Raw genomic sequence first — 25,468 nt, 5'->3', positions numbered from 1 at the left:
GGGAGCCGCTGGCAGGCTCTGGGAGGGATCCCCCAGCCTGGCGAGGAGTGGGCTCCCAGTGTGGTTATCCCACACCTGCGGTTCCTAGTGGGGTCAGGGAAGGCCAGGCAGCAGGACGACACGGTTGGCCGTGTGCTGGTGACGACGGGCTAACACGGGCATGCAGCTCACTAGTCTGTTTCTCTATGCGTCGGTTCCTTGATAGAAACCTAAAAAACCAACCCTGCAGATTCTCTGAATGGGAATAACCTTACCTTGAGTCGAGTGGCAGGGGGCCTTCAGGTCTCCATCCTGGGCTTTGCTCACGGCAGCCTGAGCTGCGTCAAGAGGAGGGTTGAGAACAGTCGACACCCAGACTCCCGTCTGACACACAGACGCGTTCAAGAAAATACGGCAGGCTCATAACAGTTCTTTAAACTGCACGTTCTTTATTCACACAAAGTGGATTGTTTGAATTACTTCATTCCTGGGTGATTCACTTATTCATTTCTCACATTTATCGAGTGCTTACTGTGTGCAAAGCAACGTTAACCAGTGGCGAGACGGCCCCTCTTGCAGAGGGTGGGTGACAGACAAACGGCTCCCACGGGACCCCCCCTGGAGCCACCAGGACACCCGCCGTCTGCTCTCCCCGAAGCCCGCGGGCTGCAGTCAGTAGTTTTAAACTTTGTGTTCTCGGGGAAGAGGAGCATCTGCAGGAGTGGGGGGCTGCTCCTGGACTCGCCCCCGAGGCTGACCACTGGCACGTGTCTGAGCCCGAGCCCTGGGTCACCAGCAAGGACTGCCGGTCACAGGGCAGCAGCAGGCGCGGGGCCCGCATGGAACAGAACGATGCTGGCTAATGGACAGGACTCTGGCACGGAGCAACTGCAGGGAGGGGAGTAAGGGTGCTGAGACTCTCGTTATGGGGGAAATACCAGTTTCATGCTACTTCTGTGCTGTTTTCTGATATACATCACACACCCCTGGACATGCACATTTTAAGAATTCAGAAATTGGATCATAGGTATCAAATAATTTAATAGCCTTCAAATGTGTATGTTTTTTCTTCAGCAGCTGCTTCTTTCTCATATTTACAGAACTTCAGGCAAACAGGTGCAGCCCCTGGGGCAGGATTAACAGATTAGAAATGAGAAGGCCCCCAAATTTTCCAACGTGGTTTTAAATTCAAGAATTTGGCATGTAATTTAACTTCTCAGTAATTTATTTCTGGTTTATCCTTTGTCAGGTGATTTTTAGAAAGGAACATATATTTGTTGATTTCTTGATCTATCTGCCACAATTAGCAATAGATCCAGTTTCCTATAATAAATTTTATAACCTTCGTTAAGTAAACCCAAGATTAAACTCACCTTTTGGAATCTTTTAAAGAAAGAAGCATCTCAAGGTAGATGAGTTTTTGTAGATTAACAAAAATAAGAGCATTAATTTTAAAATTATAACAGTCAAGAAGTGTGGGTAGCAAAATCAGTGACTTTGGAACATAAACTGAAAAACTTTTATCCTGGTATCTTGTAAACTCACTTGAAGAAATACAGGATTGGTCAATTTAAAAAGTTAGGACTGAGTTCACAGTCTACCTTGGCTTTTTCCAGATAGCTCCTCATTCTTCTCTGAGTAGCTCAAAATCCTGTCCATTTTTTTGGCAATGTGGCAGAAGTACTGAGAATCAGACATCCCGGGGAAGTAAGAGAAATGCCAGTCCCAGACGAATTTGGCCCAAGAACGCCCATGGGCCCATGTTGGGTTAGTGGCCGAGCTGTCCCAGCGGGAAGGGGAGGGCGGAGGCACAGGCGCCTGGGTTTGACCCTCGTGGGAGATGGGACCCCAGGCATAGCGTCAGCAGTGCAGGGTCTCAGTTAGAGACGAGGGTCTGCACCGGGCTTGTGCTCCACTGGGAAGAGCCGACCAGGCTGCCAACGTGTCCCTGGGACCCCTCTGTCACCAGCAGAGGTGGGCACTGGACAGGGGGCGGGGCAGAGAAATGCATGGCTGCCCCGGCACGACCCTCCCAGGCCCCCAGAGACTAGCTGGCCAGTTTGCAACCAAAGCCACGGAGCGATGGGAAAGAAACAAGTGAGTGTAGGCTGCCGCCTCCATCTGGGGACGACGGCGGGGCTGCGGGGTCTCGGCCGTGGGCAGAGACCAGTGCCTCTGCTCTGTGCTTTCAGAATTGCGCCGTTCCCAGGAGCTTTGTCCTGGAGCAAGGGATCAGCAAGGACAGGAGTCTGTCCATTTTAAACCCGACTTCGCCACCACAGACCAGCCCACCCACCAGATCCCGTGCCCCTAAGGGCACCAGGCTCTGGGAGGGAGACCTTGGCCTGACCTTGGCCCCAGGTCTGCTCGGCCAGCTGGGAACCACAGACTGAGCAGCAGCTGTGTCGAAGTCAGAGTCCCTTGCTGTGCTGGGGACTCTGGAACCACACTTGTCACCCCGTCAGCCAACACCAGGGTTCTCAAGGGGGCACCGACACGGGACCCCCTGCCTTGCAGCCCTGGGCTCATTCCTCAGAGAAACGGACTCTCCACAGGGCCGTGTGCTTGAGGAGTCGGGGTCAGGCCTGAGGCTTTCAGGGCTTGAGGGGAAATCCTGGCACACCTGGCAACCGGGACAGCAGAGGGGTGGCTGAGCCCTTAAGTGGGAACAGCACATTCACCAACAGACGCAACCCAGGAGCTTCTGTCATTCACCCTGAGCTTTCCTGGCGAGGAAGCAGACAGCTCCACAGAAGCTGTCTAGTGTCAGCCGCCAGGGGCAGGGGGACCAGGGCCCTGGCATCCAGTGTATCATCACGATTCTGCACAGGCAGACTCGACTGGGGCACAGCGTCCTGGAGGGGTGGTAAAATGACAGCTGGCCAGTGGGCTAAATTCTCCAAGAGACTAGGACCAGGTGGGGTGGTTCCCCCGTGTGGCATGCCACAGAGAGCCACCCTTATCCTGGGGGCCAGGTGTGCCAGAACTCAGAGGCCGTCAGGCGGGCAGAAGTTAGGATGCTGTGTACACTGTGTCTTATGGAACATGGGGGCTGGGGCGCCCCGTAATCCCACTCATCTCCCCTCAGCAAGGTGCCCTCGGGGCACTCAGGCCAGGGCATGCTGCCAAATGAATTTGCTGCAAACCTGGGGAGGGAAATCTTTGTTTTTAGAGCTTTTTGGGTTTCGGAATTGGGGATCAGAGGGTTGCAGGCCTGTGATTTAATCATAAAGGCTCGGGCTGGTGTGGAGAAAAGGAGGTTCTTTCAGTCCCACGTGTTTGAAGTAGATGTCTGCAGAACGCAGGGCGGCAGAAGGATCTAGGTTGACGGAGGGCCCTCCGCTGGCGCAGACGTGGTGGGAGGGAGGGGGCTGCGGCTCCTGCACCCCCCCCACCCCCGTGTTTACCTTCCTCCTGACGCCCACCCAGCTCCTCCCGGTGAAACAGGCCCAGCTTAGGTCCCCTGCAGTGTCAGTTAACGAGGACCCAACAGGTGTCGATGACATTTCGTTCTCAGGGAGCCGGGATGCCTCCTGTGGCCCCCACTCTGGACCAGACGCCAGAGGGTACTCAGCCCCGCAGATCTCCCCACTGGGCAGCCCCTTCCAGCGTTTGTGGGTTTTCCTTCAGTTTATTTATCTTTAGTTTCGGGTGCCCTCTGGGGAGTGATCTGGAAGGACAGATCGATACTGAACACAAGTCAGCGGACGCTCCCGGAAGGGCAGCCGAGGCTGCAGGTGCGCTGAGTGGGCGAGCTGCGAGCGCTACTTGACTGCTCCCGGTGATGACAGCCGCGTCTTGGACTCCTCCTTCCTCTCTGACATGTCCTGACACTCCCCTGCATGTGACGCGGGCCGGTTCTCGGAGGCCTGTCCTCAGTGCCCCGTGCAGCCCCAGCCTCCTCCACAAACCACAAACCAACTCCTCGGGAGCACAGCCACCCACCCAGTCCGATGTGCGTGTTCTTTTGTATTGTTTCCTCCATTTTCATACTTCGTGACTCTGCTATCAAATCTCTCTTTATAAACAAACAAAAAAAATAAGGGGGGAATCAAGTATTTTAACACTAGAAACAAAGCATAAATACTGGCTTTAACTTTCCATCCCGTTGTGTAGGAAGCCCAACGTGGAGGAGCCTGAAGGTAGTAGGTTGGTGAGGGTGCGGCCCTGAATGTCGCGTGGGAGAGTACAGTTTGTCTGTACACCAGGCACCTGTTGCCTTGAACAGCACGGCCATGGCCTTTTTTGGAAAAACCCGGAGAACTTGAAGAGAACGGGCCTCGTCCTGTTCTTGCCTCAGCGCTCTCCACTGGGAGAGCAGCAGCGTGCCCATGACAAAGTGCTGCGTCCAGGCGAGATGCGGCCACCTCCCCCCAGGACTTGGGACCCGGGAGGGAGGGGGCGACGGGCTGGGGCTCGGTGCCTGCACACTGTGCCTCCAGGGCGCGCACCGGGGCACCTGTCGGCTGGCCCCGCAGTGGGCACTGGCGGTGGCCCCCAGGACCGGCACTCAGGGCGGCCGTGCCCGCGGAGCTGCCGTCTACGCCGACCGCTGCTGTGCCCCGGCGTGGTCCACAGAGCAGCTCTGGTGCCTGCAGTGCATCTTCTTTATCAGCCGCTGGAGTTTGCTGGGGAAGTTTCTGTTCATGTAGCGGTAAAGCAGCGGCATCACGGGGCTGCTGGAGAAGGCCAACAGTCGCGACAAATCCTTGGCGAAGAGCAGTATCCCCAGGTCGTGCCCGTCCACGGGCTTCCCCCGAGCGGTGAGGAGCGTGTGCCCCAGGAGGGTCAGGTAGTGTGGCGTCCAGAGGCCAAACTGTGTGCACACGGTGGCCACCAGCAGCCTGTGCACCGAGGGGTCCAGCCTCCCTGCATCCTGGTCGAGGGGCGTGTCCTCCTTCCGGATCCGCGAGATGAGCACGAGGGCGTAGAGCACGGCCATGGCGGGCACCAGGTACCCAATGAACACCAGGATGGCGTCGGCGGCCTCGGCGTTCTGCATCCTGGAGCACTCGACGATCCTGGCCGCCACGTGGCTGCAGATGTAGAACAGCAGGGAGGAGAAGCTGGTGAGCAGCGCCCCGCCCCAGACGAAGCCGCACACATGCCTGGTGTTGTAGACGCTGGACATGTAGGTGCGCGGCAGGGCCCGCTCGATGTAGCAGTCCAGGCAGAGCAGGGCCGTGGAGTACATGGTCACCAGCGAGCAGACGTTGAACAGCACCAGCAGCGTGACGTGGACCTCGCTGCTGAAGCCCCACAGTGCCCACCCGGAGGCCATGGGGCCCAGCAGGTGCACGGGCGCCAGGGCGCTGAGGACCAGGCCTGCCACGGCCATGTTCACGAAGTAGACATCGGGCATGGTCATGCTGCTCTGGTCGCACAGGTTCACCAGGACCAGCAGGGCGTTGTAGCCCAGGCCGACCGGGACGCCAACAACGAGGCAGAGCAGGGAGAGGACGGACAGGACCAGGTGGGAGTGCGGGCAGAGGAGCTGGTCCTCGCCCCTGCCCGTGCCGTTGAGCACGCCACAGCTCCACATGGCGCAGCCGGGCTCTGTGGGGAAAGCAGCAGAGAGTGAGTCATCTCCTTGAGCAGAACCCCCGCCTCCAAGGCCTTCGGAAATGCAGAGGGGGCACGGGACAAAGCCCCTCCCCTAGGCCAGCACAGAAGCCGTCAGGAGTGACGGCCCTCTAGAAAGGAACCTGTCCCCAGGGTGTGCACTCTGCAAGCAAAGCGGCCTTAAGTCCTGAGCTGGGCCACTTTGTGCCAGAAGGGTCACAAGGCTGTGGTCATCTCGACGGCCACGGCAAGCCCCCTGAGCCTGTTCCCAAGGAGAAGCTGAGCCGCGGCACCTCGTCCAGGACACTCGGGGAGGCTCTCCCACAGGCGCTGCGCCCCCTCCTGCATCCCAGCCAGGGTGGGCCCCAACCTGCTCGCCTCCTCGGGTTCAGGGGCTTCTCTCCACCAGAGGGGTGCTCTGCGGGCCCCTGCTGCCCTGGCCCAGGAGCCCCCGGGGGGTGCGGGTCCAGGGGAGGACCTGCCTGGCCGCCCCCCATTTCAGCCTCTTCACTCAGCAGTGGGATGAAAGGACAGACTGCCCACGAGGGCATGGCCGGTCGGCCCTCGGGCTGTAACGCACGTGCGGCCACAGGCCTTTTGGTGACAGGTAGTGACTCAGCCAAGGCCAGAGGGGCCTGTCCTGGCGGGAGGAGTGGACCTCCCCCTTGCCCAGCCACTCTGCCTGTCAGCCCCTCCACCACTGCCACTCAGGAACGCAGGCTTCCACCAGCAAGGCTGCCAGCCCACCTGGATGCATTCCTGCCTCCCTGCATCAACCCGGACCCTGCACAGCGCGCGTGGGAACCGCATGGTCCCTCTGCCCTGCCCCCTACACCTGTGTCTGGTGGCCAGAAACCCACCTGGTCTCTCTCATACCTCCTGGGCAGCACTGGAATGCTGCACGTGAGCCCCATAAGTGGGCGTGGGTGCACACGTGTGAGCAGCCGAACCAAGCTCTGTGTGCATGACCCACAGTGTGCCGGGGTGAGTGGCAGGCGCTAAGCCAGGTGGCAGGGATCCTGCCTTCTGAGAAGGGCTGTGTGGCCCATGGGACTGGAGGCCTGGCCATCCTGTGCCACCTGGTACCTTGGTCCTGTAGGCTGTCTCAAAGTGAAGAAACGCACCCAGACCCCTCTCAGCCTGGCAGTTCCTGGGGTGGACGAGTGGGAGATGACCTGCCCGGTGCTGGCGCTGCAACGGTGGGTGTGGGCAGGTGGCCCTGCTCCCCGTACCCCCCTCCACCGACCTTGGAGCCGCGCAGATGGAGTGGGAGACCGTGGCTGCGGCGAGTCGGTGAGACCCCGAGTGGGGCCGGGCAGGTGGGGGCGCCACGTAGGGAAGAGCAGACGTTCCTCAGAAACGTCAGTTCTTTGGAGGAAAACCTCACGTTCCAACGGCCTTGGGCTCAGCAGACCTGTGCCCAGGACGAGGAGACATCCTCGCGGCTCACACAGCCGTCTGTCTCCCAGGCTCCAGGGCGCCGTGAGGAGCCAGCCCGCCCCCGGGAGGAGGCGGAGCCAGGCCTGCAGCACCCTGCCTGGTGGGACGAGAACATGGGGAAAGGGGAACAAGCCGAGTCACCCATCAATTCCCGACCGTCCGCGTGGCCCGCCGCCATGCTGGGTGCTGGGCTCACAGCGGCGAGGGAGGGGAGCGTCTGCCACCGCGGGGCTCGGCCAGCATGCGCGGGTCAGCGGCGGTGGGCAGTGACGAAGGAAACGGGGCCGGCTGCTCTGGCAGCATCGTCAGTCACGACGGGCGGGCTGGGGCTGTGGGAATTCCCACTCCAGCGTGGACGGGAGGGACACCGTGTTTGTGGCAACGTTGTGCAACCCTAACAAGTGCCACCCGGCAGGCTTGGATGACATGCAGCAGGTGGGAAGGATGCAGGCCCTGCTGGCGAGGCGCTGGCGGCTTTGCCCACATGTGCCACCGCGTCACTCAGAAGCATGTACTCCCCCGGCGGGCACTCTGCACCCCGGAGGCTGTGTTCCAGGGACAAGGAGGGAGCACCCGGCAGGTGGTGCAATCCCGGGAGGCCGGCGGGTCCAAGCCAGCCCCCCCCGGCAGGGGCTCCCTCGGGAAGCTGTGGTCTCCCCGTGAGCTGGGGAGGAGTCCTTCTCTGTCGTCCTTTAGCTGACTGAACGTCTGGTTTCCATTCTCCTGGGTCTCCTTCCTGGTCTAATGCCGTCTCCTCCCACGGTGTGTCTGTCCGTCTGCTCAAGGCTCCTCCCTGCTGAGCTGCGGGTTTGAGGGTGACTGGGGGGTGGGAGCTGGGGCCCACGGTCGTGGGATGCTGGTCCACCAGACCTCCTGGCCTCAAGTCCCCAGGAAACACTGTGTGTCCTTGTGGCCACAGTAGACGTTTTTCACTCCAGGGCACCCTGTCCGCACCGTGACCAGCCCGCGGCCAGATACCCCTCTGGTCTGGCCTTGCCCAGCTTGCCTCACGTCCAAGGGCCCCTAGAGTCCGCCTGAGACGTGCCCACCCATTCTCATCTTCAAGTCTCTTCCTTACATGGGGACAGAAAGGGTGGGGGTCAGCCCCTGGACACAAGGGCCCTCTGCCGTCGCCAGGACAGGCGCTCGTGTGGGGTATCTGCCAGCAAGGAAGGCCGTGTGCCCTCTGCGCCCGCCATCACAGCCCTGGCCCGGGCACCCAGGGAGACATGCTCTCGGCCCCACAACCCTGTTCTCTAGGTCCTGCCCTGTCAGTTTCCCTTTCACTTCACCGGGTAAGGGCTCGTCCTGTGTGGCGCTGGCATTGGCTTGCCCGGCGCCTCCTCCCGAGTTCCCAGCACACCGCCAGGCGGGCAGCGCCAAGCCGTGGCCCTTACCTTCACTCCACATCCCCCATGTCTCTGCCTGCACCGTGGGCCCCGTCAGGAAGCGACGCTGCAGCAGAGGCACCAGGGAGGGCCCGGGTGCTTCTCCGGAGCCCACAGCCTCCTTATCAGCAGGAGCCGGGCAGTGCGGCTTCCTGTGCATGTGTGAGCCGTGGCGCACGCGCCGTGCCCAGTGTGGAAGCGCACCACTTGTTTTTCCTCTAGTAAATTGCTCACAAAGTCTCTGCCTGGCTTGGCAGCCTCGGCGGCCCCTCCCTATCTCTGTTTACAGCCAGTTTCAAGAAACAAGGGCTGTGCCTGGAGGGGCCGGCGCCGGGGATCAGGCATGCTCCCACCCTCCGGCTCTCCGCCCGGGGGGCACCCGCTGCTCTGTCCAGCCATGCTGGCACCTCCCTCGGCTTCCCTGCCCCATCCAGGAGCCGTGGGGCCAGTCTGGCCAAGCCTTGCCCAGTCCAGAGGCCAGTCCCCGTGCTCAGCGTGGGGGCAGGGTCAATCAGCTCCGTTTCTCCCTTGAAGAGTGCACCGAGCAGACGTTTGTCTGTGGAGATGAAGGGCAGGAAGCTGGGCCTCCCAGAGACTGCCATGGAGAGAGAGCAGTCGGGCGGCTGTCACTCGAGCACCGAGCACAGAGAGCCCTTGGACGGCCCGGCCATGGCTGAGGGCGGGCGGGCAGGCTCTGAGCATCGCCGTGCTGTGTGGCCATCAACGCGGACGGAAGGGGCCAAGCTGGCCGCGAAGCCGAGCGCTCCTCTAGGGGAGGGCTTCATCCGAGGACAGAGCTGCGGGCAGGCCCGTTTGTCCTCCAGCCGTGCCCCCCGCCCCCCCTCCCCCCCCCCCAGGCACGGGGCCGAGGAAGCTGCTGCCTGGACTGCCAATGGCCCGCCGCGGGGGCAGCAGGGGCGCAGAAAGGGCAGCCAGCGAGCGGCCCGAGTTGGGTGAGAACTGCTGGATTCTTGGGCAGTCGTCACGTGGAATAAAATCTGTGTCGAATTTCCTTGTGCGTTCACATGTGCGTGTGTCCCTGGCTCACGCCGCCTGAGAGGAGCTGTGTGCGTGCGCATGAACCGCCCCCACATAGACGGGAGAGCGACCAACGTCAGCGCCGGGTTTCAGATGGGAAACCCACTTGAGGTTTTCTCTGCCGGCAGCTTACAAATGCAGGATTCATAAACTTTATTTCACGCGCTTGAGTTAGCTTCTGTGCGCAGTTTTCTTACACGTCAATTACAAGGACAGTTTTGATGTCAAATCCAGGTTATGAGTTAAAGGTACCAATTTTCATCCGTTTTCGGTCAGTCTGAAAGCAACACCCTTTTTTGTTCCAGCATTCTTCCTGGAGGCACCCATCTCTCCAGGGGCCACTGAGAGATGTGGGAGCAAAGGGCCCCCGTCAGAGGAGCTGCTTTGTTTTGCAGACATGAGTGTCTGGCATTTTCTAAAGTGGGGAGTGTTCATTCTCGTCCATGTAAGGTTGAAGGGTGAGCAGTGTGGGAGAGAAGGAAACAGTGGGGGCAGAGGGCCAGGAGCAGATCGGTGACGTCACCCCTGCGGGGGTCATGTCACCAGGACACACAGACCTTCCGGCCCAGGTGCCTGGAGATGGGCTTGTCCGAGATGGGCAGCGCCACAGCGCTCGTCAGTCCTGCAGCCAGGCGTTTGTGGACGTGGGTCCAAGCACTCTCTCCGTGGAGCCAGTTCACTGTCGTGTGCATGGCACAGTGTGCACGGACAGGAAGCAGACGGAAGTGCTCCGAAGGCCGGAGCAGTGGCTGCACCCATGGCTCCACTTGGGGCTCGGCCTGCACCCCCCGAAGTGCCGTGCAGCTGTGGGTCTGGAGAGAACAGGCGAGGTGGTGGCAGGAAGTGTCCCACCTGCCGGAGCCGCGAGGCAGCTGGTGAACGGCGCTCCAGTCTTGCAGCTGGTTGCCCTCATCACGGCGTGGGTGTTCCAGAGAACGTGGTGGGGGTCGTGCTGTCCTGCCCTGTCCTGTCCTGGTGCTGCTCCTGCAGGATGGCCCCTACCTGTCCTCCTGCCCCCGAGCCTGCTGTCTTGGCCACAGAGGGGCCTCTGTGGGGGCTGGTCCCATTTCCTTGAGGTCACCCCATTTCCCTTTGTGCACTCCGGTTCTGCGAGGCCAGGAACCTGGGGACAGAGACTTCCCACTTGGCCCCCTGGGGACGCGGCAGGGCCTGAGAACAATGGTTTGGCTACTTCCCTCTGGCACAGGCCTCGGCCGCCCGCCGCCTTTCCAGTTAGCCGGCTCTGCTCACTTCCTTCATGAGAATGAGGAACTTGGAACGCAGTTGGTGCAGATGCTGGTGCCAGGAGGGGCCCCCTCTGCTGAGAAGAAGCCCGGCCTGGGGCGAGGCCCTCCTGCAGAACCTCGAATGGGCCAACACGGCGCACGGGGCACCCCACATTCTCCCCAAATGGCAGCATTAATAATCCAAGTTTTGGGGGTCCCGTCACCTGCTGCGTCCCCTCAGTGGAAGGAGTTAGGGTGGGCGAGGAGCCCAGTGGGCCTCTCGTCCAGGCTGGCCTTAGGAACAGGTCAGTCCCGTCACCACACCCTATCCCGGGCCCCTCCTGGACACCTCCTGCTCAGAGCTGTCCACCTCTGCCTGCCTGCGCTGCCCACAGAGCTTGCCCTCTGCTCCTGGACCTGCCCTCCCCTTCCCCGTGCCCTGGAGCCCCTCCTGCCCACTTCCTCCCACCTGACCAGCCCCCTGGCGCTGCTTTGACCCACCTCTCCCATGCCTGCCTCCAGGCTCACCCCGGCTGGCGTGGCCACCTTCTTCCCGTTCTCATCGCCGCCTCTCCCCCATGATTCCCCCGGGACTGGTACCCACTTGTGGCGTCCACCCAGGTCCTGCGTCAGTGCCCACAGCTATAGCTCGTCCACAGCCCCCTCTCCAGACCAGGCACCAGGAATGGCCCGACCTCCTGTCCTCCCCTCTCCACAGGGCTGCTCGAGTCCCTCCGTGGGTTCCCACTCCTGCCAGCCTGCTGTCTCACCTCGGTGGGGTCCTGGTTCTGCCTGGTTGGGGTCCCAGCCGCCTCCCAGGACAGCTTTTCTGAGCCAGAAACCCTTACTGACCTCACTCTACTGAGCCCAAGGAACATAGACGTGGCTGCGGGCTGACTCAGCGTGTGCCATGTCCGCAGGCAGACGGCGCAGAGTCCATCAGCTCCCTGCCTCGGGTCTTCCTGGGCAGAGATGCCGCACGTGCCCGCGAGGCCCTGGCCGCATGCGTCTGAGCTTGCTTCTGCTCTGCAGCGTGTTCTCTGAGCCCGGTCTGCAGACAGCCTTGTCCACACAGCAGGGGCACACTGGGCACAGACAGGCGTGTTCCTGCTGGGTTCCAGGGCTCCAGCAGCGGGAGTGCGCAGCCTGGTCAACTGCTCAGCCAGGAGCGGGCTGGGCTGTGGCCCCGGGCCTCTGTGGAGACACAGTGATGGCCTGGCGGGAGGGAGCGGGCCCACTTCTTCGGGTGCTGAACATCTTGGCTGAGAGAGAAGAATGAGGGACCGCTGGGGTTGTCTTATCATCTTATCCTGTTTTCCTGTAAAAGGACTCATTAACCATCTTAAGGTGACTCACACGCCCTCTCTTTCTTTCTGAGGGTTGTTTGTTTGTTTTCTGATTACTCTCGTGAAGAAGAAAACCTCCACACGGGCAAGTTTGCAGTGCCCGCCCCCGGGCCAGCCCAGGCGTGTGACCAGTCCTGTTGGATGGGATAGAGCGGAGCAGGTGGTTCCAGGCCTGTGGGGCCAGCAGGGGACAGGAGAGACAACAGCGGACCAGAGCAGCTCAGCTACAGGAGGGCGCTGGACGCCAGGCCAGGCCTCAGAGGGCACGCTGGCCTGAGAAGCACGAGCAGAAGCAAGCGCCCTGATGCAGGCGAGCCCTTCGGCAACTCAGAACCCTGCCCTGATGCCCGAGCAGCTCTTGGGGTCTCTTGCCTCTTTTCCTCCAAGCCTGGCTGCACGCACATCACAGGGCGACCTAGGGAGAGGCTTCAGGTCAAAGGTGACTTTCTCCTACAGAGGAGTCCGAGAGGACCAGGCCGTCGAGCCACTGTCCGGGCCCGAGGCTCCTGGCCTCGCGGTTTGGAGTTTCTTCCTCATGAGTGTGAAGTGCAGGCGCTCCGACCCCCCTGCCCGCACACTGCCTGTGGTGCCGGGGCCGCGCAGAGCCTCTGCAGGGAGCACAGCTGCGGCCAGCTCTGCAGCACAGGGGTGGCCTCGCCCTCAGAGGAGGGCTTGGCTGAGGCTCGCAAGGCCGGATCGTCCTGGTCCGAAAAGCTGGAGTCCCATTTGTGGCACTTGGCGAACGGCACTGCCATCAGGCCTCTTTGCTGGCTTGTGGGACGACCTCAGCCCACCAGGTCAGCAAGGCCTGGTGACGCAGCAGCCGCCTCTGACAGGCCTAACGAGGCTCAGCGAGAGTCCGTGGTGGTGTGGCAGTGGCTCTCTGTGCACCCACGGGGAGGGCCTATGGACGGAGCTCTTTGGGGCTCCCCGTCCCAGCCCAGTTTCTAATGACTTAGCTGCTGCAGAGCTTCCTCTCCTGGATCCTCGACTGGGGCCAGCAGTCACTCATTACAAATATGTTCTTGTGCATAAAAAGCAAAGTAGTTTTCTTCCAAGACACCCTCTGGACTCCAGCAATTATTTTTCACAAAGATGCTCTCCTCCACTTGCCAATTTCCATCCTGGGAGGGCTCTCGGCCGCCTCCCAGTGCTGCTGCATGTGCCCTCCAGCTGGGCCTCTCCGTCTCTGTGGCTCAGGAGGCTCCTCGGCAGGGTTACAGGCTCTCACGTGGATGCTGAAGACGTCTGCTCCAGGCTCACAGTGTGGAGAACTTGGAGAAGCCAGAGAGGAAACCCAGGATGCTGCCTCCAGACCTGGAGGCCCGAGAGAAGAGGCTCTCTGTGGAAGCACAGTGGGTCTGGCACTGGCCAAACCCTCCAGGCAGCTCTCCTTGCCAGCCTGGAAATCCGTGGGAGCATCTGCCCGGGTCAGATGGTTTCTTGCTCTGCCCTGGGCCCTGAGCAGGGGTTTGGCATCTCTGGTTTCTCCCTCGTTGGTGCCTGCAAGCCCCTTGGCATGCCGCCTCCTTAGGAGTTGCCCAGCAGACAGCCCTGAGGCCTGGCCAGCATGCTGAGCACCAGGTTAGCAGGCCAGAGAGTCCCTCCCTGTTCCAGGAGCAGGCACAGCACGGCCCCGCACTGCAGCACCGTGGCTGGCCATGAGTCAGCATGCCGGGCAGAAAGGGCCCTGCGGGACACAGGTTTAGGGTGGAGGCCTGCACAGGGGCAGCCAGGCCACAGGAGAGATGAGCTGTCTGGAAAGCTGGCCACACAGACAGGCCACGCCTCTGCCCAGCAGCCTGAGGAGCCCTGAAAGAGCAGGAAGGCCGGGGCATCCGAGCAGCAGGCATGGCAGCTCTCCCTGGCCATCAGGAGGGGTGCTGTCCATAGCTGCTGCAGGCCTGGGCGACAGACTGGAGCAGATGGGGACAGGTGCATGGCAGCTGCCCTCCCACAGGGCTCCATGCTTGGGGACAGTGTGGCCCAGGGTTGCGGGTCACAGGACCCTGCTATGCCATGGCAGCATAACAAGACAGCACCGGCCCTCAGTCGTTTTCCTTCTTGGAGAAAGCGGCTCTGACCCCAGGCCCCGCCTTGACCCCTGGCCTAACTCATTCTGCCCCATGCGAACCTTACCGGGAACCTTAGAACTCCATAATAAACGAGGCTGCTTTTGCAAAAGCTCGCACCTGCCGGCAGCAGAGAGAACTGAGTTGGTGACCACGCGAACTGGCATAAAATGCTGCAAGGAAAACTCCACGTCCCACTTAGTTTCGCGGAGTCTCCACGTGGTTAGGAATCTGGGCCCTGGAGCCGGCTGCCGGGTCGCCATCCCAGGCTCGCTCTGACCGCTGGGTGGCTCTGGTCAGGCAGGTGACTTACTATCCTACTCTCCAGCTTAGGCAAATCCTTGTGAGACTGTTGGGAGGGATCATCCAGTCACGTAAAGCACAGAAGGGTGAGCCGCCGTTAGTTCCTGTGCTGGGATGACGAGGGTGGGGATCTTTATCTTCCAAATACCGGGACCTCAGAGGAAGCTGCCATGTGACCCTTCGCTCGGAATCCTTGACAACTGACACAGGGATGGAGGGGGCCCAAGGGGAGGGGCGTGAGGACATGAGCACCAGTCAAAGGCGAAGTGTCAGTGCTCCCGGGGAGGGGACCCCTCGCCGCGCCGTCAGATCCAGAGGCTTTGCAGAGCTTAAAGTCTTTGTGGTCGGGTTAGGGCTCTCGTACCAACGGCGGATTTCCTGGCGTTGCCCTGGTGTTAACTGGAGCAGACACACTCACTCCCGGCCTGCACCACGGCTCTCTCCGCACGGGGAACCAGCAAGGGGACGGGCTCCACGGGCCCGGCGCCTCTCGGCTCGTGGCTCGGGACACCATCGGAGACTCCTGCCCTTTCCGCCCAGCGGTTCCCGCTTTCCACTCACTGCCGGCCAGGACCACACGCCCCAGAGGCTGGCTGCTGGAAGCATTTTGAAGCAAGACGTCGGCGTCTTTCTTCCTATGCCTTTTTAGAGAGGAGCCCAAAATGGTATAAAACAGCCTGACAAAAGTGAATGTCTGTAAGCAGCTAAAATGAACTTTGCTAAAATCCAGGGCTGAGGTAAAGGGTAACAGGCTGAAGTGACGAGAGAGCAGGCTGCTGGGGTGATGGGCGGGCCACACCCCTGGAATCCTGTGTGTGCACACGTGTGAGTGTGCACGGGCACACACAGCCGGCTGAAATGGAAAACCAGCAGAGAGGAACCCTCCTGTTCCAGGGTAGCTGAACTGGTTTCACTGAAACCTTTTACTTCCTCGCCTCTGTGAATCAGGAAATTCTATCCCCTGGTGCTCAGGGCCCATCAGAGCTGGGCCTGCCACTCTCGCCCGGGATGAGGGGGACCCACTCAGGTCCACGGCTGCCTTCTCACCAGCGTCTCTGCGCACGCTGATCCCCGGCCTCAAGGGCCCTTCCTTGCTTCTCACTGACTCGGCAAACTTGAAGCACCCGTGGAGTTCTGTTTTGGGCATCGGCGCCGGGGCCCCTACCTGCGCACTGGCTCCACACCCATGCCAGTCCTGCGTGTGCTCCCCCCGCTCCACGTGTGCCCCACACCTGGCTGGCCAACTGGGGAAGGGATGCCTCAGTGACGTCAGAGGCTCTCCCCCAGGGTGAGCCCCAGAGCCCCACTGCGACGAGGAAGAGCAGAGGGCGTGAGGGGCACTCCCTCTGGCACTTCAGGGACTGGGCTGTGGGCACAGGACCGTGAGGCCCGGCAGAGCATCCTGAATGGGCACAGTCGGCCTGGTGGACATCCCGAAGGCCGCTGAGTCCCATGAGACTCACCTTCACACGAATGTGCTAGAACCATCAGAACGCTTTGCAAAGGGCTCCTGTTTGTTTCCTTTGGTAATAACGGGCAGAGGCTTTAGCTGCAATTAACATCTCGCTGGGAGGAGCCAGACGCTCCGGAAAGGCTGGTGTTTTCCTAGGTTTCTGAGTAGACAGCTTACGCACACTGATAACTATCACAGGCCCTGTGCCCTCCCGGGGGTGATAAGAGACGGGCATTATGCGGATGGGCTGTTCGGAGTTTTGTGGTGTTTGCTTTCTATGGTGCTCAACTGCAGAGCAGTGAGAGTGGAGCGGGTGCCCCCACTCAGATTGCAGACACACAGAGTGCGTCTCTCTCCACGGAGGAGACGGGCATGTCTGCAGCTCAGGAAGGGCCGGGGGACCGAGACCCAGCAGCTGGGGCCTCGCCAGTGGGCCAGCGGGACGCCTGCACCGGGCCGGGCTTCCTGTCCCTGGAAGAAGATGGGACAGGCTCTCTGTTCAGGGAGCACAGTTACTGGGGCTTTCTGTTCCCTGACTCACGTGGTCGAGGCGAGTGGCCCTCCAGGTGCACAGACCCGGCGAAAACAAACACAGGGACTCACTTAGAAATTCAAGAGCCGGCCTGAGAACAGGCCAAGTCTCCATCTCAGACTCTGGGCAGGCCTGGCACCCCTCGGGGCTCCGCACGCACCCCGGCTTTTAACTGGGTGTGCTCCTGCCTGGGTGGAGCTCAGAGCCGCGCATCTAGCACCGCCCCCCCCCCACCCCCGTTCCTTCCCGGGAGGAACCAGCCGGGTATTCCGTCTGTCACATCTGGTCTAAGAGGAGCAGTTGCTCCCTCGCTTTGCTGGGTTCTCATTAAAAGCTCCTGGGCACGTGTGGGAGGAAAGGGACCCAGGGTGGCCCTGCTGGGGACAGAAAGGACACCTGGCCCATCTCGCCCGGGCCCTCTGCTGCCCGAGGGGTGTTCTGTCTACACATGGAGGCTCCCAGGACTGAGCTCTGCTCCCCGGCAGCATCCCATTTTGGCATCTCAAATTAGAAATCTCCAGACTGAGTCCCCTCTGGCGTTGTGGGGTCCTGGGCCCGTGAGACCCTGTGGACAGATGCAGCCCGAGCTGCCCAGTCACGTGTGTGGCTTTAGCCTTAGAGAGTTCAGGAGCCAGCAGCAAGCAAGGGGAAATAAGTGGGAAACCCTATCGAAGGAATGAGGAGCATGACTGTGTTGTGTGCCCTTGCACGGCAGCCTGATTCTCTGGGAGGTGACCCCCTCCTCCGGGGACTCGGGCCTGGTGTGCCATTCCATCGTTAAAGGCCAGGTGGCAGTTACGTTTTCAGAATTCCAAATGACAACCTAGGGGCTGCGCAGTGGAGGCAGCGTCCTCCAGGAGCTCCTTCCTCTCCCGTCCCAGAAGCAGCCTCTCCCTCTTCCTGTAAGTCACACAGGCAGACATCTTTGCAAGAATGTCGGTTCTTCCGTTATATAATAGGTATAATCGGTTTTACACCCTAACCTGAAACCCCACATGCACCCATGTTAGGTGGCTGGACCTTGCCTTTCTCTCATCAACCTGCCAGCGCTTTTGAATTACTGGGACACGAGTCCACACTGACCTCCACATTCTGTCCTCAAGCTGTGTTCCTCTGCCCTCGGGACGTTTCCATACTTTCTGGGGAGTCAGAGCACGGACCCCCAGCCAGACGCCCCTTAGCCACAGCTTCCTGCCGGTGACATGGGTCAGTGGGCTCTTGCCAAATGTGAGCCGCGGGGTTTAAAAGCCTGTCGTCTTTTTTTTTTTTGGCCCTCCTCCTGGGTTTGCAGGGCTCTGAAGCCAGCTTCTGGCCACTTTGTCATTGAATGCCTCCTCTGTGAGATGCTGAGCACAGGGGAAGGGAGTGTCGTGCTGCATGGTGAAGATAAGAGCTGGCCACGAAAGGGGGAACGGAGCCCTCCAGCGAGGATGTGTCCAGTGACGGGCGATCAAATACGAAATTACCCTGAGGCTCTCGAGTCTGCACCCCAAAGACTGGTGGATCACCAACTCTGGGGCAGTGCCCAGCTAGAGAACCAACTTAACAAGTTCGTGATGGTAACTTGAGTTGGGTTTCTTGTCGCTGGCAGACAGGTGTTTCTGAGGCTGGGAGCCCTGCCTTCCTCGGAAGCTGTGAAGGAGCCTGTCCATGCCCAGGGGGTTTTACGCTTTATCAAGCGTCCATACAGTTAACCACAGACTTAGTATGTCCATTTAGATGTAGTTCCAGAACTTACTGAGAATTTCATAATCCTAAAAGGGGAGGGAAGCTATAACCGTGGTGCCCAGGAGAACACGAGCATCCGACGTGTCAACCAACCTGCTGTTCAGCCTGCTACGCGGGCAGCACATCGCAGCTGCCCCCGACAGGTTAATGACCGCGGGGCGGCGGCCTGGCCTGGCTGCCCTGCCGGGCGCGGCGCGGCCCGAGGTGGCCCTACACGGGGACAGCGCCACGCACGGGGGACAGCGGACCCCAGGGGGACAGCACCCCCCACCCTGCACGGAGGACAGCGCTGCGCACCGGGGTGGCGCCCCCCACCCCCAGGGGACAGTGCCACCCCCAGGGGACAGCGCCCGGGCGGGGCCGAGGGACCCGAGAGCCCGAGTGTGCCCGGCCGACCCGACCCCAGCCCCGCGCCCACTCACCGCTCGCTGGGCCGCGGGCCGCGCTGTCGCCGCGGGGCGGGCGGCTCGGGCTCCGGGGACGCGGCGGGCTCACAGCGCGCGCCGCGCGGGGCCTGTGTACACACGTGACCGCCGCCCGCGGGGCCCCGCCCGTCCGTCCGCGGGGCCCCACCCCCGGCCGCTGGCCCCGCCCCCGGGTGGCGGGCGCGCTGGGACCCGGGGTCAGCGCGGGCAGCACCAGGCTCTGCGCCCGGGCTCTGCCGGGGCCGGTCTTGCTGAGTCAGAGCGCGCTGCAATCTGCGGGGCGCAGAGCCCCCACCCCCGCCCCCAGGGTTGTAATCTAGGCCTTCCAGGTGCACCTGCTGCGCTCCCCAGAGTGTGGTGGCCGCGTCCCGATTCCCCGCCGCTTCCTCGTTTTAGGAATTTCTTTGTAAACTGAGCTGGCCGCAGGAACCTGCTTAAAGAGACAGCGCGTTGTTTGCAGCCTGCTTGATTTTTGTTGTTAGTGTTCTAATAAAATGTTGGGGAAGTTTAAAGAACAAGGCCGTTTGCTCTGCTGTCATTCTTGTGGTGTGATGGTAGCCCTAGCAGCACGTTCTGGCCCAGGAGCTAAGAACATTTCCTTCTGCAGATGGAAGTATGCGGCAGTAATGAGGACAGCAGCCACAGCTGACCTGAGCCTCGTGGTGCTCCCTGCCGTGCTCAGGGCTTCTCTGTGGGTCATCCTGCCTGACAGCATAGCTTCCTGACCACTGACTGGAGAAGGAAGTTGGGGGTCAACTGGGGGACCAGACTCCCTATGGTTGAAGGGCAAGGCAGAGTCACTCTCTGTCCAGGTCATTTGTAGACCCCTCGGACCCCCCTACACCTCCTTGGCCCTGGTGTCGAGACCTTAGCTTGCTCCTCAGTCCAACACCAAGTCCGCATCACAGTGGGCTTCCCGCAATGGCTCATCTGCGCTGAGCCAAGATCAGTCGTAGGTCGCCAGCACTGACGTCTAACAGCCAGGGAGGACTTACTGTGTGCCGGCTTCTGTTAGGCTCTCAGAACAACTCTCGAGGGATATACTCCCACGTCTCACCAAATCTAAGGCGCCGTGAATGCTCCGGACACCGCTATTTTATGGACCGCTAAAAACAAAACAGTCTGCCAATTATGTTCTGACACTCTCCGTTTTAAGAAGCATCCTGACTTTAAAGATGTTAAAAGGAGAGAGGAACTGTGTCTAATTATCGATGAAATACCGTATTCTCTTGGTTTTAAATTTTATTGAGGCTCAGAAAACTTAAGCAACTTATCCAAGGTCACACAGCAGATAGTGGAACTAGGGTTTGAACTTGGGTGGTCTTTGGATTTCTAGATCAGGGTCTGGGACCTTGGGTTCTCCTAGCAATCTGCCAAGTAAGTGTTGTTACCTCCTTTGCGTGAATGGCCTCAGACGCCAGAATTCCTGGCCGGAGTGCCTCGAATGCCAGGCTTAACGACGTCTGCCCACAGGGTGCTCTGCGGCCAGAGAGCTGCTGTTTATAACTGGGGAGAGCCAGCCTCTCAGCTCCATCTAAACCACTTAGCCCTCAGCTCGCCGCACTGCCTTATCTGCAAAGAAAGAGTTTCTCTGCCACGCAAACAGGATTCGGGAGAAGGGCAGAGCACCCGTTTGTGTCAGGGAGACCACCCCCCAGCTGAGGCAAGCTCGGCGCCTTATAGCTGGGGACGGGGAACGTGACATGCTGCAGAGGCTGCCACGTTGCACCTTGCTGCTAGCTGCCCCCAGCTGTTCAGGCCAACTCCTGTGCAAGACCCAGATGTCTGCAGGGACAGCTCCACCGTCCCGGGCAGACCGCGTCATGGTCTAGTGTCGATTTCTGAAAACCAGGTGGGTTTGGGCTCCCCTGCGTCACTGGTGCCTTCGTTGTGCGCCGCGCTCTGCAGCAAAGGGAGACTCCAGCCCAGTTCTCCGCTGAGCTTACGAGATGCCTCCACACGGATTATGGAAACATCACAGGCGCCCTTTGCTTACCGCAGTCTTGAGACTTGGCAAGTCTTCCTGGTTCTTCTGGAGTGGCAGTTGATAAGATCAGCCACATTCCACACCAGAGGGACTCCGGCTGTTGGTCAGGCTGCTGGTCAGGGAACTTGAGAGCAGCCTGCTGGCCAGGGTCTGTTTGCACTGGGTCTTCCTCTCAGGGCTGGGTGGGGAGGGAGACAGGGTTACAGCCGCCCCAGCTGAGAAGGCAGGCTGATCTTCCTTTTGAAGATGTGCCTTCTTTTAGTAATTATGCCCCATAGGGTACGTTTGATCCTATGTGACGTGTTGATCAGGGACAAAGAACCTTTCAAACTATTAGTCCTTCTGAGTGTGGTTTATGAGAGGTTACACGTTCCAACCTCTGTGTGGCTGTGTTAACGTAACAGCGTTGTTCAGGGACGCGGTAAACTGTAGTAGGCTTTGAGAAGGAAGCTCAGAGGGCTTGCTGGGAAACTGAGTCTCACCCTGCAGAAGCCACTGGGCACACGGACAGCGTGTGGCTGATGTCTCGGCCGTCGGTTCAGAGCTGGGTCCATGGTTTCTGCATGGTCATCACAGGTCATTGCCCTTGTCAGGAAAATTGCCTCATGGCCCCCTCCCTCCCTCCCCCGCACAGTCTGTTCCTCCTTCCTGAATTCCGTCCCGTGCGGCATCTGCCAGGACCTTTTCTGTCCTCTGGAAGCAGATCTCTCTTCCGGTTAGTGACATGGGAAGCGCCCCGGGTGGGTGTCTGAGCGTGTACCTAGTCTTCTGGCCCAATGATGATCAAAACGTCGTTTTTAGCTGGTGCCCGTGAATGCTGTGCAGACCCTGGCACGTGGGGGCCACTCGCAGACTGGGGTGCAGTGGGCAACAACCAGCTGTCTGCTGACTGCCGCCCCCTCCGTCCGGCCCTAGCAGCGCCCTTCTTTGGTGTGGCTGAGCTGAAGCGTATGAGACTGGTGGCTGTCTCTTGAGCACCTGCTCTGACCTGGCCAGGGGGAGACAGGCAGTGAGCAGGTGCTCTGACCCTCACGGAGAGCACCACAGACACCGGGAGCAGCATGGGATGTGGGTGGGAACAGGCTGGGCTGTGGGACCGAACCAGAGGGGGGCCACCAAGGCCCAGAGAGATGGTGTCAACTCTCCCTGCCCACGGCTTCGGTGATGCTGAGAGCCCTGGTCCCTCCTGTTGTCTCTCCCGGCGCCCCTTCTAGCCTGAGAGGTTGACCGGCACTCCACACGCCCATGGCCCCGGCATGGCCCAAGGTCATGCTGCTTGGGTCTGGAAAACCCAGCCCTCCCAAGAGCTGGTGGGACAGCCGGTGGCAGCTGGGCGACGGGGAGCAGAAGGGCCATCTTTCTGGCTCACAGACGTCCGTACACGGCCCGCCAGCGGCCTACCCTGTGACCAAATTCCCAGCAGACTGGGACTCAGGATGGGGGCCATGAGGACCCTTTTAAAGAGAAGCTGGCTGTCTCTCCTTGATGACCAAGTTGGGAGCAAGGACACTGTCTCCCGTGAGCATGCTCTTTGGGGAGGGGTCCAGCTCTCCGCTCGGGACTGGGACCCCTGGATGCCAAGCGGCCACCCTGCCAGCCTCGCTGTCCTCTCGTCCCAAACCCCAGAGGAGCCTGTCTTCTCCACCTGCCCTGGCTTTCCCCACAGCCACTCGCGATAGGAAACACTCCAGCCAGGAGTCCCGGGGCGAAGGGGCGGCAGGTCCTTTATGGGAACAGTGTGGATGCAAGGGAGACACGCGGGGGCCGTGTGCACACAGTGCGCTGGGAGAGGAGCCTGGGGCCTCTGGGAGCTCGCTCCTGGGGGCTGTCAGCAGGGTGGGAAGGGTGTGGGCATTGGGGTGGGGGGTGCCCCTCTATCTCATCGTGAAAGTGGGAGGGAAATCTCAGGGAATGGTGGGTTAGCCTGTGATCTTTCTGACTACGCTTAATTGCAGCTCCAGCTACTCAGCCATGTGTCTGCTCTATCTAAGCCAGACGTGGCCGTACGGTGCCGACCATGCCCCTCGCCCTCTTGCTCTCGTGCATCGCAGGGGTTGAGGCTGAACAGGCGCCCTGGAGAATGCGCTCACGGGCCAGCGGGACACCCCGCACTGGCCTTGTGCTGCTGTCTCTGAAGCACACCTGGTGGTCCTCACCGTGCGATGCCTTCGCTTAAGCAGAGCTCCCAGTGGCCACGAGGCATCCTTCAGAGCGGTCAGGCGGGCTCCTCGGATCCAGAGCGCAGGGCGCCGGGGCAGCGTCGGCTCTCCACGGAAGCTTCCTCGGCTCCACTTTGCAGATGGGGAAACTGAGACCCCGGGAGACGAAATACCTACCCAGGGTCACGCAGCTGTCACGTGGTGGGACCCAGATTTGTACTGGGGTCAGAGCACTTTGGTGGGCCCCTCATGCCCCCGATCTGAAGGTGAAGGGACCCGTCAGTGTGTCTGCTGTGCTGCTGTCTCTGTGCGGCCCGCCCTGTGGACCTCAGGGGGTTCCCCCAACCCCTCACACTGTTATAGGGGCAGGTATCTCTCATGGCCCTCTGAGTGGTGGTGGAGAGGGAAGAATTGCAGTGGTCACAAGGGGCACTTTCCGTAGGTCTGTTTTCTAGAAGCTGGATCTTTTTATTTATTAACTTTTTTTTTTGCTGAGGAAGATTTGCCCTGAGCTAACATCTGTGCCCATCTTCCTCTATTTTGTATGTGAGCCACCATAGCATGGCCACTGACAGACGAGTGGTGTAGGTCCACACCCGGGAGCCAAACCCTGGCCGCCAAAGCAGAGCATGCCGAAGTTAACCACTAGGCCAGCGGGGCCGCCCTAGAGGCTGGATCTTGAGCTCACAGCTGAAAAAATGGCAGGAGTTTGGTCATGGGGGTCCTTGGCGAGCTGCTCCCCGAATTGGGGGGCCAGCAGTAACACGCAGCCCAGCAGGCCCCTCCCAAGGAGTCGAGTGAACACGTCCCTGAAGTCGGAGGACAGCTGAACATTTCACTGGACTCATTGGATCAAACTCTTCTGCCCCATTTTTAGACTGGAAGAACTCACAGTCCAGCTTCCAGACAATACCATCAGTAACCACGTCCCGTTACTTAGGAAGCTGTTCTGCTGTGGTCGTGTGTGTGTGTGTGTGTGTGTGCACGTGCGCGCAGAATATATAAGAAAGCTCTGCGCTGAAGTGTTTGGAGCACGTGCTGAACCAATGATAGGGTATCTGGGGCTGGCTTTGAAGTCACCGGAGGAGAGGGTGGGAGGGATAGATGAGCCCCACTGCTGAACACGGGGCTGCATTAGACTCTTCCACTCTTGTGTATGTTGGAAATTTCCTATAATAACAGAGGGAGAAGACAAGCGCGAGGGAATGGAAGAGAGAGGGCGACTCCTCGAGGCACGGTCAGACCCGAGTGCGAGTCCCGGTCCCACGTCGTTCCTCGCTCCGCAGCCTGGGCAGACTCCCCCCTCCATAGACCCCCACATGTCACTAGGAGCCATCATGGGGTTCAGAGAGCCGAGGGCAGCGCCTGGCTCCTGCTGGGAGAGGTGCATCTTCGTTGCAGACGTGGCCACATCCTCCACCTCCTGGTACCGGCAGAGGGAACTCGCTTTTCCCTCTTTGACTCGTTTGAAACCCGGCGCCCAGCGTATCCCCGGTAGGTTGGCAGAGTCACCTCTTTGTCCGCTGCCCTGACGGGCTCAGCGCCCTCGTCCAGGGCAGAAGCCCATCGGCTTCCAGATCCAGTGCCGCGGCCAACAGTTGAGACCTCAGACGTGCGACTCAGCACGGATACCTCGGAACCCTGGTTAGGGAGGGGAAGAGCAAGGATCTTTATTCTGGGAGTTTATTTTTTCTCTTTCCCAACCTTTAATCAACGTCAAGAATAGTGCACGCGGACGTGCTTCCTCGCCGGAGTGGAAGGAGTGCGCATCCCGAAGTTCACTTTAAACAGCTGGCACTGGGCATCTGGACTTCAGCTGCTCATCCAGGAGTTTGCCGGTCCCTGTGCGATAGGACGTGGCTGCTGTCTTTTGCCCGAGAAGCAGGAAGCGCTGAAGCTAGAAGGGTGGCCATCTCCACAACAGAGGCCCCCAGTGTCCAGATCTGGCCCAGCCGCGTGGGGAGGACAGTTCCCAATGTGCCAATGTGCTGATGGAGGCTTTCGGGGAGGCAGGGGGTGGGGTGGGGGGGAGTTGTCTGGTTGGCCCAGTGCAGCCTGTTGAAATGAAGGCAGGGGAAGGGTACTCCCAGGCTCGCTGCACAGAAAAACGTGGGCTCGGGGCCCAGGGCTGGGTGCTGGGCATTCGTGCAGGCCTGGAGCCAGGTAAGGGCTGAGCTAGACAGGTGGACCTGCCCCCATCCCCCAACCCCTCCGGTGGCCTTACTGCGTCTGCCTTGAGTGTGGGGCTGTCACCAAGATATGCAGCTCCTGTGGGGACAGGGCCTCTGAGCCACGCCCCCGTCCCCTGTTGCACAGCCCCCCAACTGGAGGCACAAAAGTTGTTTCTTAGGTTGGCTTTCTGTTCTCTTATCTTTTTTTTTTTTTTTTAACTTTTTGTTTTTAAATCATTACAGATTCCCAGGAAGTTGCAAAAATAGCACAGAGGTCCCTTGTACCCTTCACCCACTTTTCCCCGTGGTTACATTTTACATAACTCTGGGACAAAAGCGAAACCAGGGGAACTGTCCTTGGCATTGGCCCAGAGTGCGTGTGTGGCTCTGTGTCAGTTTATCCCACATGTGGAGATGTGGGGCCACCACGACCACAACCATGTGCTCAGACATAGGACGGCTCCTTCAGCACGGAGCTCGCCCTCGCGGTGTCTCCACTCCCCTCCCTCGTCCTGGCAGCCACTGATCTGCTCTGATTGTGTCCTTTTGAGGGTGTCGTGTAAATGGAATCCTGCAGTGTGGATCCCTGGGGTTGGCCCTTTTCATTCTTCCTGATGCCCTGGGACCCGCCGAGCTCTCGTGTGCGTCAGCAGTCCGTT

General features: G+C 60.2%; 2 protein-coding genes across 9 annotated transcripts in view; one reads left to right on the top strand and one right to left on the bottom strand.

The window, feature by feature from the left end:
* C13H7orf50 (chromosome 13 C7orf50 homolog) overlaps positions 1-25,468 on the top strand; it is a 149,394-nt gene that overhangs the window by 85,844 nt on the left and 38,082 nt on the right. The gene's annotated exons all lie outside the window — the stretch shown is intronic.
* On the bottom strand, positions 408-18,632 carry GPR146 (G protein-coupled receptor 146). 4 transcript variants are annotated; one of them, XM_070230632.1, is made up of 3 exons: positions 18,490-18,586; positions 11,486-14,995; positions 409-5,535 (listed from the first exon to the last, which is right to left on the bottom strand). In XM_070230632.1, exon 3 carries the CDS (start codon positions 5,519-5,521, stop codon positions 4,520-4,522), a length of 1,002 nt encoding a protein of 333 aa, XP_070086733.1. In that variant the 5' UTR covers positions 5,522-5,535; positions 11,486-14,995; positions 18,490-18,586; the 3' UTR covers positions 409-4,519.

This window comes from Equus caballus, chromosome 13 (genome assembly GCF_041296265.1).
Source record: "Equus caballus isolate H_3958 breed thoroughbred chromosome 13, TB-T2T, whole genome shotgun sequence".
Classification (NCBI taxonomy): domain Eukaryota; kingdom Metazoa; phylum Chordata; class Mammalia; order Perissodactyla; family Equidae; genus Equus; species Equus caballus.
This window is presented reverse-complemented; position numbering and strand designations above follow the sequence as displayed.